The 10872-nt window shown below is 42.3% G+C and overlaps 1 protein-coding gene across 23 annotated transcripts; it reads right to left on the reverse strand.

The window, feature by feature from the left end:
- Window positions 1-5101: 5101 nt before the first annotated feature.
- LOC136526973 (uncharacterized) lies at window positions 5102-10342 on the reverse strand. Of its 23 annotated transcripts, XM_066519689.1 has the most exons (7): window positions 9080-10342; window positions 8762-8916; window positions 6998-8690; window positions 6791-6930; window positions 6119-6162; window positions 5941-6011; window positions 5319-5844 (listed from the first exon to the last, which is right to left on the reverse strand). In XM_066519689.1, exons 3-7 carry the CDS (start codon window positions 7044-7046, stop codon window positions 5738-5740), a joined length of 411 nt encoding a protein of 136 aa, XP_066375786.1. In that variant the 5' UTR covers window positions 7047-8690; window positions 8762-8916; window positions 9080-10342; the 3' UTR covers window positions 5319-5737. The 23 variants fall into 23 exon arrangements, 22 of the variants coding, with proteins under 22 accessions (XP_066375718.1, XP_066375755.1, XP_066375673.1 ...); XM_066519665.1 differs by having other exon boundaries at window positions 6791-8690; XM_066519621.1 differs by lacking the exons at window positions 5319-5844; window positions 6119-6162 and adding an exon at window positions 5102-5294 and having other exon boundaries at window positions 5941-6045; window positions 6791-8690.
- Between the last annotated feature and the right edge of the window lie 530 nt (window positions 10343-10872).

Below are 10872 nucleotides of genomic sequence, written 5' to 3' on the forward strand. Positions count from 1 at the left end.
CCCTGTCGTCGCTTAGTTCATTCATGTAATTAGTCTCTTGTGTGGTCGTTGCCGGCTTCCTCTGGTTTTTTGTTTACCGCTCTGTTTTATGTTTGTGCAGCTCGTCGGGGCAACCTTTGGTTACCTTCGGTCAACGCTGGCATTGTTTGTTTGAATGTTCTCTTTTTCCTCTTAATGAAATATGTGCTATAGTGCACATTCGCAAAAAAAATATGCACACCGCCTTAATTACCTACAATGTACCACAAATAGCACTGCATATATGTGTCATATCGATGAGTTTATTCCATCTCATCTCGTTCACTTGAGAGTTGAGACATTGACCTAGACCGGATATGATCGAGGTCTTTTATTTTTTAGTAAAGTGCACCAGCGGTCCCTAAACTTGTACCGCTGTGTCATCCCGGTTCCTAAACTCACAAATCGACCATTTAGGTCCTCAAACATGTTCATCTGTGTCATCTCGGTCCCTAAACTTGTTTGGTTGTATCATTCCGGTCCCTAAACTTATAAATTACCCGCTTAGGTCCTCAAACTTGTTCAGTTGTGTCATCCCGGTCCCTAAACTTGGTTTTGAGTCTCATCTAGGTCAAAACAAGGTGATCTAAAAACTTTATATCAAAAAATAATTCATAACTTTTTCATATGAACTCGAATGAAGACAAACTTTATATCAAAATTGTAGCCTTCGATGTGATCTACGACTTTGTAGTTGAAAAGTTTTTGAATTAAAACTGTTAAGGTCCCAAAATATTATTGTATATTTATAGATTTTGAAAATTAAAATTTAAAATTAAATTTTGAGACACTAAATGACTCCAAACAAAAAACTTTTGAAATTTGAAATTTAAAATTATCAAACAATCTTGGATATTGATATGATCTATATGAAAGTTATAGTTCTCAATACGATCTACAACTTTGTAATTGAAAAGTTTTTTGTTTGAAGTCATTTAGTGTCCCAAAATTTAATTTTAAATTTCAATTTTCAAAATCTATAAATGTACAATAATATTTTGGGACCCTAAACAATTTTAATTCAAAAAAATTTCAACTACAAAGTCGTAGATCGCGTCGAGGGCTTTAATTTTGATATAAAGTTTGTCTTCATTCGAGTTCATATGAAAAAGTTGTGAATTATTTTTTGATATAAAGTTTTTAGATCACCCTGTTTTGACTCAGATGAGACTCAAAACTAAGTTTAGGGACCGAGATGACATAACTGAACAAGTTTGAGGACCTAAACGGTCGATTTGCAAGTTTAGGGACCGGGACGACACAGCCGAACAAGTTTAGGGACCGAGATGACACAGATGAACAAGTTTGAGGACCTAAACGGTCGATTTGTAAGTTTAGGGATCGGGATGACATAGCGGGATCGGGATGACATAGCGGTACAAGTTTAGGGACCACTGGTGTACTTTACTTTTATTTTTCTTTCTAATCAAATATTAGAGTATAAAATAAGGTCAGATGCAGCCACCTACCCTCGTGCTTTGACTGTTGAATTGAATGCACCGATGGGCAATGCTACGATACAAATTTTAGGTAATATCTCAAATCAATGTAAGCCCTTGATTTTTCACATTTTATGAATTATTTAGTAAATTTAAAAAAAAAACAGGAAAACAAGCTAGAAAAAGAGAAGAAAATTCTCCGGATCCCGTAATCTTGGGATAACATGGAAGCGGGCTGGCCTTCCTTCCTATACATGCATTATGATTGAAAAAATATGTTACCCACGTGAGAAAGATTACAACCAACGGCAGTTCAAAATAAACACGCATATAAAATTAAAAAAAAATGTCAGCTAAGTCTAACACGCTAGCTAACACAGGTAACACATGAGTTGTGCGTACATGCATGAAAAAAATCGATCAATTACGTTTAAAGTTTGTAAACTAACACAGGAGGTAACGTAGTACATGCATAAAAAAATCAATTACATTCAAAGTTTGTAAACCAACAGGTGGAACATGTACATGCATCAAAAAAAGTTGCTAACACGACACTAGCTAACATAAAGAAGTTACATGCAAAAAAAAGTAACATGCTAGTTAAATACATCACGTCCAAAGTTTGTAAACTAAAAAGATTCACTATATCCTATAAATCATGCATGCATCGATATAATTAGATCTACAAAAGAAAAATTGTATCTAAAACTTTCTTAATATATCATACTTTACAAAGTAAAAAATAAAATAAATACATATTTCATCCGATCTATTTAAATGAATGGTTCATAGTTATTTGAGGGTACCTATCGATGTTTTTGGACCACCTACGAGTAAATTTGTATTTTAAATGAATGGTTCATAGTTATTTGAGGGTATCTATCGATGTTTTTGGACCACCTACGAGTAAATTTGTATTTGCATGTATGGCTCGGATGGTGTGCTCGGAGGACACAAGGGTTTATACTGGTTCAGGCGAAACGTCCCTATGTCCAGTTCGGTGTTGCTCGTGTTACCGAACTTGGTTTGTAGTAGAGTTACAAACATGCGAGAGAGGGAGAGGATCCCAAGTCTCTACTGGAAGGAGTGAACGGGTGCTGAGAGCTCGCTTACCGCTCAACCATGTGCTCGTGTCATGCTCTTGTGTCCAGATCTCCCTTTTTATGGGGCACCCTGCTTCCTCTTTTATAGGCGAAGGAAAAGCGCGGGTTACACAAGAGGAAAAGGAGAAGAACGAGAGAGAAGAAGGCTTCCAGGGTTGCCGGGTTCTTCTTCTCCTTCATGCGGGTCCCGCCGATCCTACAGATGTCAACAGGGACGGCTCCATGTCACAGCCTTGTTCATCACTAGCGCCATGCGCAGGCATCATCTGCCGGTCATGGCGTTCCACTCTGTCCCGGCGGACGTCGTGGTGAATTGACACGCCTATCAGCGTTCGTACGAGGATTAGGCAGAATAGCGTCGGCACACGCCGACACTGTTCTTGATGTGAATCCCCAGGTATGGCCCGTGATGGCTACGGATTATATCGAGGCGTCAGAGTTTTGACCTAAACCTATACGCTTGGACCTGTAGTGGTTGTCGGCGATATGGGTCCCCATCGGATGACACGGAACCCGCGTCCTTAAGGTTGGGTGACACAGAGCCCGTGGCCTTGGGCGAGACGGAACCCGTGTCCTTAGGATCCGACGAGACGGAGTCCGCACCCAAGGGGTCGGGCGAGACGGAGCCCGCGGTCCTGAGGTCGGACGAGACGGAGCCCGCAGCCTTGGGTCGGACGAGACCTTTTAATACATCTCGAGCCATCCGGGAAAGTCAGCGTGGGCGCTAACTTCCTTGCTTTAGGTATCCCTAATATCAATACCCGACGGTACCACAACAAAGCCATGCACTATATATATATATACACACACATATAAATTTAAGTTTACTGGCTACAACAAATCTATGAATCATACGAGCTCTTGTACCAAGTTTAAGACTTATTAAAACACAGGTGAAAAATTACAGATTTGCTAATGTTCAACCGGTTGTTTTTGGGGAAGTTGGCAATCGGATTTTCCACCCACCGATCTGCTACATCGCTTTCTTTGGCGTCGGATGCGGCTCCTGGTTCCTCCACTTTGTCTCCTCCATGACCGCATGCGGCCACACGCCTCCTCCCGTGGACTCATCCGTCCCCGGCCATCGGCATCCGCCAGGGCCTCGCCTCTGGCTCCTCCTCCCCCGCCCCCGCCGCCGAGAGGGTGGCTGGCAGGCCTCGTCTCCGGCGTCGGCCGGATCCTCGCCGCCGTGCTGGGGCCTGAGCCCTACGCTTTCGGCTCCGGCTCCGGTTCCATTGTCTCAGCCGCAGCGTCGGACGGAACTCATCGGCAGTCTCGTGCTCGCCAGTATCGTACCCGCCTTCTGGCCCTCACGGCTAGGGCTGCAATGACGCCACCAGTGCGGGACTCCCCCAACTTTGCTTGAAAAAATTTGTAATTTTTTTCTAAAATTTGTGAAAAAAATGATGATATTTGTGAACAATTTGACATATATTTCTCTGATGTTTGCGATCCATAGAAATAATTTATATATTTTTTAAAAAAAATTTGGCATATATTTGTGTTATTCTCAAATTACATCGCTCTGTTCAATAAATTACACAGAAAAAACCATTATAAATATAGTAATAAGACGGTGCAAATATTGGTATAAAACAATGTAAGTGCATGACAAAAATCTGTTATTGGGAGGGGCTAAAACAACCTGTTGTTGGCCAGAGAGTTCCAAAAATTAAGTTCCACCGCAATGATATATATAATGACCCTAGGCAATTGATTATGGTTTTGTCACAAACACAATTTAGGTTAGGCATGTTTCACTCGTAGATGAAGGCATGAAGCTATATGTAAGTCTATGTTTCATGTCTTTTATAAGAGCGAAAAATGAGAAAACACAACCAGGTCGCTTCTCTTTTAAACATTTCTATCTCTACACCTAATAAACCACCGGTTATAATTATCCTAGATCCACTTAGCAAATGCGTACTCCGCAGAGATGTCCTTTACATCATCCACACCAACAATTGTACTCAGAAAATACAACACTATAAAAATAAACACACCACATCATCTCTTAGTCATTCTCTTTTTTTACTCAACCATATCCAACAGCTAAAGTTCAAACCAGATCATCTCTGAGCCATTCTCATTACTCAACCATATCCAACAGAGTTCAGTGCGTTTGCTACCCCGACGGACGCGCGCCCTCCCCCTACCGCCCCCACCCCCCGGCCTGTGGCCAACGTTTGATCCCTCCTGCGCGTTGTTCTTTTTTCTATACTAGGTAACGTGCTCGTGTGTTGCTACGAGACAACTAAATTTTTATACTAAAAGCACACAGATCGCACAATAAGATAACAATATTGTAAGACATTAAACTGACATTTAATCCAAAAAGCAAAGTTTATGAAATTAACGGTCACTAAGAGCACAGCACCGCAGGCTCACAAACTCTACTATATAGACCTTTTTGTGATACGGCTAAAATAATATTTTATATTAGCAAGAAGTCTTCGATATTACAAACTAAATGAAGCAATCAAATATGTTAGACAAACATTGCTCAATCCACATATTTTAAACTTGTTTGACCAATGAAAATGCACAAAATGACTATTATATTAAACTAAATTCATGTCAATAGCTATTCAAAGTGCATGTCACAAGCCGACAAGCGTGTAAATAATTTTAATATTATTTAGTTCTCTAAATCTATGAGACGACACGATGTCCTTAGTAAATTTTTGAACTCGACGACGTCTGGCTTCATCAATAAGCAAACGATTGCGTAGGCCTATAAACAAATAAAAATCTTTTGGGTCAGTGTTGTTGTCAATAAATTAAATCAATGAATCACCCCAAAAGAACCTCACTTTGAAAATCATGTGTCTAATTATAAATAGGACTGAATACTAATTCGCTGAAATCGTCAGTAGTGGTCACATATTCCAATTAAATTGTAGTAGTAACAAATAGAGTGAACAAATAAATTTGCATTGTCTGTGGCAGCAATCCAGAAATATAGCATATTATATGATTGTACATGGAAGCAAGAGATTATTAAAATTAGGCAACAGAATAGAGGTACTTAAAACATCAAAGATTCCTTGAGCAGGGAAGTTTTTAACATGCAAAGGAACTTGGCCTCAATAAGATTTGCAAGTTTAGAAGTGGAGCAACACAATAAGGTTTGCAAGTTTAGAACACAAATGGTGGAACACGTTCATTCCTTTTCTGTTAGAACTGAAAGTTTACTTTTGGTTTCATAAGACATTGTTTTTTACCAAAGAGGTAAAAATGAAGTCTAAAATTACAGGTGAGCAGCAATACTCCAGGTGCATTACCTGCAGAGCTCCAGTCCATAAGGAAGCTAAATGAGTAAGAAATTACAGAGGAACCCAACCAACTAAATGATCTCACAAAACATTATACGCAACAACCTTTATTTATCTGTATACACCAGCTCAGCTTTGTAGCGTTTATACGATGAGAACCCGTCTTCCACTCATATCTATGAGTTCGGCCCCAAACAATATAATTAGAATCTGAAATGATCATGGTTATAAACAAAGTGTTCTAATCAGTAACTTGTAGCGCTGAAAGCAATTTATCTCAAACCTGAATAATGCCAATGAAGATGGTTCCAAGTTTTTCAGGAAATCCTGAAGTTATGATAATAGCTGTAAAGTTCAACTGTTTATATATATATATATGTACTGAAGGTAAGAACAATTTATTTTTTTTTAAAAAAGAACTGAACAATTCCTGAATTTCTTTTTTTGTCAGGGAAATGAAATAGCTAAAGAACCAATGAATCATCAGCTTTGTTTATGTACATGATACTTTATGAACTGCAGCCGCTGCAAGCTGCAGCAATCAGAACCGATACTGGCACACGACAGGTAAGCTCATTGACACAACAAGAAGCAATTTTGTTAAGAACAGATCGAAAGCTTCTTTTTTCAGTATAGCGCGTCTTTCAGATCTGATAGTGTGATCAAAACTATTATGCAGCACACACATGGAGCACGAAAAAAAACTCAGCAGCTCAGTGGTATAAGAGAACATTCTATGGTACTATCTAAAACACAGCCATGTACCTAATTCCGAAAGGTCAAAACACCACAACTGTTGTACGGAGGCTGAACCAACAGTTGCTATCACTCTAAATTAAAGCGGCACTACAGTACTTGTATTTGCAACCTGAGATGCGAGTACTAAGACTTGCAGCAGAGAAGTAAAGCGAAACTTCTTAGAAATTACCACTTACAGTTCAGAGCATAATTGTACCTGACTTATTGAAACTTTGGGGATTCCACTGAGCTTCGAGGTAATCTTGTCGCTGACATTTTTAGTTCTTGCTGACATTTTTAGTTCTTGCTGACTTGAACCAAGCAGCAAAAGCGCTTTCATGAAACCTATGATGTAATCTGACTCAAATGATCTCAAACCATGCAGGTTACCAATAGATACAAGTATAAGAAAGAAGGAACCTACTGAAAATGCCTAGCAAACATTTTTGGCGATTCGCAGAACCTCCCATCATTGTCCGCCTTCTCCAAGATTATTGAGACAGTCAGTGTTAGAACTGACATGTAAATGTGGGCTTATACGACACATGAAGAGAAGAGGCCAATGTAGGAACATGTTCCTGTGAACAGTGGGAAAATAAGAAAGGACAATCATGTATAATGCCCGTACTAACGCCACGGCTTCATTCAGGAATACACATGAAAATAACCAAACGGTGATATTTTTTCTATAGTAAGTATAAGTATATTGCCCGTGCTAACGCTAAGGTAGCGTCTAGAAAAAATAAATCATAAAACTAAAATAAATGAACTAAGGATGACCGTATTATAATCTCACAGAGTTGGTCATTTCCCACTCAGAAAAAACGAACAAGCCATATTATAATCTGCAAACAATAGACAAAAGCTAAGGATGACCGTCATGTGCACATTCTGAAACAACTAAGGACCAGATCCACAGTTGTTAACCTTTCTAGCTTTATTCACCATGGGATGAAATTCCCAGTTCACCGGTGCTGCTCCTCTCTTGATGCCACTAACAACCATAAAGAGTGGCATAAAGGGGGCAGCAAGTTTTGAGAAGCTCAGAAAACTAAAGCTGAAACAAAGAAATCTTAATGCGAAGGCTAGAGACAGCGTCGCGCCTGATCTGGGATCGCTGTGTTGAGACAGGTTTGCAAAATGTGAATCTAGGTCTCTGCTGTTACTATGGCTATGGGCAGGAGCCTGCAGCTGCTGTACATATTGTTGTTGCCGCTGCTGCTGGAACAATGTTCTAAGACAGACCAATTTCCCTCTCAAACGTCTCCTGATCTTCAACATTGGCGAAAAAAATTGGTGAGTCAACTGTTCTAAAAAGATGATTGATAAGCTCTACTATATTCTTGATGATTGAATAATCTCGTTGGTCTCATAAAAGTGGTAATGCAATAGTCTTTTTATCAAGATAATGATGTTTTAGATACAACCACTGTCTATTAGAATTTATCAAAGCAACTATAGCCATATTGTTTGAATAGGTCCCCTGTATATTTTATCATAACTTCAGGAAATTAAAAAAGATTGACAACCTATGACAGAAACATGGAGGTGATGAAATATGGCAATCCTCCCTGTTTTTAGATGGAACTAAAACATTATAAGAACATGTCAACTATAGGCATATAGTTGGTGCTAAGTCTACAACAAAAACATTTTTTTACAGATTCCTAACATATATACAGGTCCATCACGTGGACTCATCAGAACAAAATTAGCATATATGCCCAGGAAACAAAAAGCAGAACAAACCAAGGAGAAGAACTTACAAGTTCCAAGGAGATGCCAAATGACCAAATATTTTTATAAAGAAGACAGAAGTCCTGTTAATACAAGAGATGCCAAATGACCAAATATTTCTGTATTTCCACAAAAGTTCTGCTTAATACAGTGCATAAGGAACAAGAATTGAATGCATCAACAGAACTCAGAGTTGCTCTGCTTAATACAGTGCATAAGGAACAGGAATTGAATGCATCAACAGGAATTGACAAGTTCTCATTAAGCCTGTGAAATATCATAGGTGCTTGGGCACTGTGCAGATCCAAGCATATAGCTGCAGAAACTGAAGTTGCTCTAGTCATCTGAACTCTGACAGAACAGCATCCACAGTTAAGGACCTGCTCCAAATTGGGAGCACTCAAATTACAGAGTTTTAAAATTGCTTGCTGGAGGTGCAGTTCATACGTACCTCCAGGTCCTCCCATTTGGTGAGGTTCATGTTTAATTTCTCGAGCAGAGATCCAAAATTGGTGCAGTTATGTTTGAATCGCTGCAGGCCTCTGAAGGAGGCCGCCGGATCAGCGAACTCGCTGTCCTCCTTGTAAGCTCTCAGCGTGAGATCCCCTACGCACATGCGACACACATGTATTATACGATGGGTGAATATTAATAAAATTTTCTGAGTCAATTCATATATTGTATAAAAAATATAGTTATTTTTTTGCAACAATATAATATTAATAGGGTACAACATATTCAATCCATACCAAAATTCATACTCATTTACCGGATTGGCCAGCAGTAATTGTCCCATCTTTGCCACCACTTCCATCCCAAAGCTTCCTGATGTTAGGCTGAACCTCATCGTGCAACATAGTAAGAAACAACTCACCCTGTATTGCAGTCACCATTCTCAAAATGCCCAGCAATCATTGCATTCCATGAGATAAAGGCCATCACAGCCATACTGTCAAACACCTTGAGCACAGCCACAACGTACCCACATTTGGCATACATGTTCATGAGTGCATTCAGGACATCGACTTCCTCCCCCAAAAACCCAAACCGAAGAACATGCGCATGCACCTCCCTCCCCATCCTCCAGTCTTATGCCCCCATAGCTCCGCAGCACGCAGGGGAAAGTGTACACGTCCGGCCTCACACCAGGCCACATCATCCTGTGCTACAGGTCTAGCGCCTCTTCTAGCAACCCGTCCTTCATGTACCCGCTCACCATGATGTTCCAGGAGAAGAGATCCCGCTCGGGCATTTTGGCGATCACCCTCCACGCGTGCCAGGTCTCCCCGAACCTTGGCAAGCATGCTGAGCATGGCGTTCCCGAGGCGGAGCCCGAACCACGCGTGCCGGTCGTCCGTGTGCGCATGCGCGCATCCCTGGTTCCACCGCGCGGCGCCACTCGCAGAGGCGGAACAGCGCGACGTAGGCATCCTCATTGGGCGGCTCCGCCAAGGACTCGAGGAGCCAGAGCGCTTGCGCGAGCTAGCCATGGGAGCAGAGCGCTCGCAGCTCCGCGCTCGGGTCCACGGAGGAGGAGGTGGACGCCGCCGCCAGGACAGCGGCCGGGCGGAGACGCCATAGGCGCTTCTTTGAGCAGAGGCGGGGGAGGCGGGTGCGTGGGAGAGCGCGCGGCGAGGGAAGGGCACCTCCGCTCCTCCCCCGCGATCCTCCCCATCTCCTTAATCGCGTGGCCAGCAGAGGTTCTGGGCTGTCGGTTCTCAGCCGGCGCCTTCCGCGCCGCCTGCCCCCACCCGCGCCTCCATCCCTCCCGCAGCTCAGATTCCCGCACATGGGGAACCCGTACCTACCTAGGGTTTGGGGAGGTGAGGCCAGCACGACGGCGGATCTCCGACGATGGAGGACCAAAACAGTGGGAAAAACGACGGCCGCGGGCGGGGCGGAGCTGGTGCGAGGCCGCGTCGTGGAGGGGCGTGATTGGCATGGCCGCGATATGTGGCGGCGGGGGGAGGATGGAGGAGAGCGCGTGATGGGAGGATGGAGGAGAGCGCGTGATGCGGTATCGCAAGGAGGAGCGACGATTGTTGCGAAACTTGGTTATTTGTCATTTCCAACAATGGGCTTTGTAAAATTACCATTCAAAAAATTAACTTTACAAAATTATCATTCAAAAAATTAACTTTACAAAATTGTCAATCTAAATATGTACATTTTGTTTTTGTTGCCATAATCCTTATTTAGCTCTTTGTTTTTGTTTTTTGGATTGTCCTCCATGCGAAAAGTCATTGCTGTCCTTGGCTTGCTGCTGGGAGACGTCGTTTGCATCTTGGCTGCATCAGCCGGAAAGATAGTTTAAATCCGTTTTCACGTGCAAACTGCATCGGACGTCAGAAAGATAGTTCAAATCTGTTTCCACTCACAAACTGTATGGGACGTCCTTGCAAACGAAGAACGCGTGCCCTAGACGTCCACAATGCAGGGCGGCCGTGACGCGGCACCGCCGGCGGACGCGCTCGCCGCTGCCACACAACCACCCGTGCTCAGCGCCGCCACGTCGTCACCCGCGCTTTGCAGCGACCACGATGGTCTCGTTCCCTTCCAGAA

Source organism: Miscanthus floridulus, chromosome 2, assembly GCF_019320115.1.
Source record: "Miscanthus floridulus cultivar M001 chromosome 2, ASM1932011v1, whole genome shotgun sequence".
In the NCBI taxonomy this organism is placed as follows: domain Eukaryota; kingdom Viridiplantae; phylum Streptophyta; class Magnoliopsida; order Poales; family Poaceae; genus Miscanthus; species Miscanthus floridulus.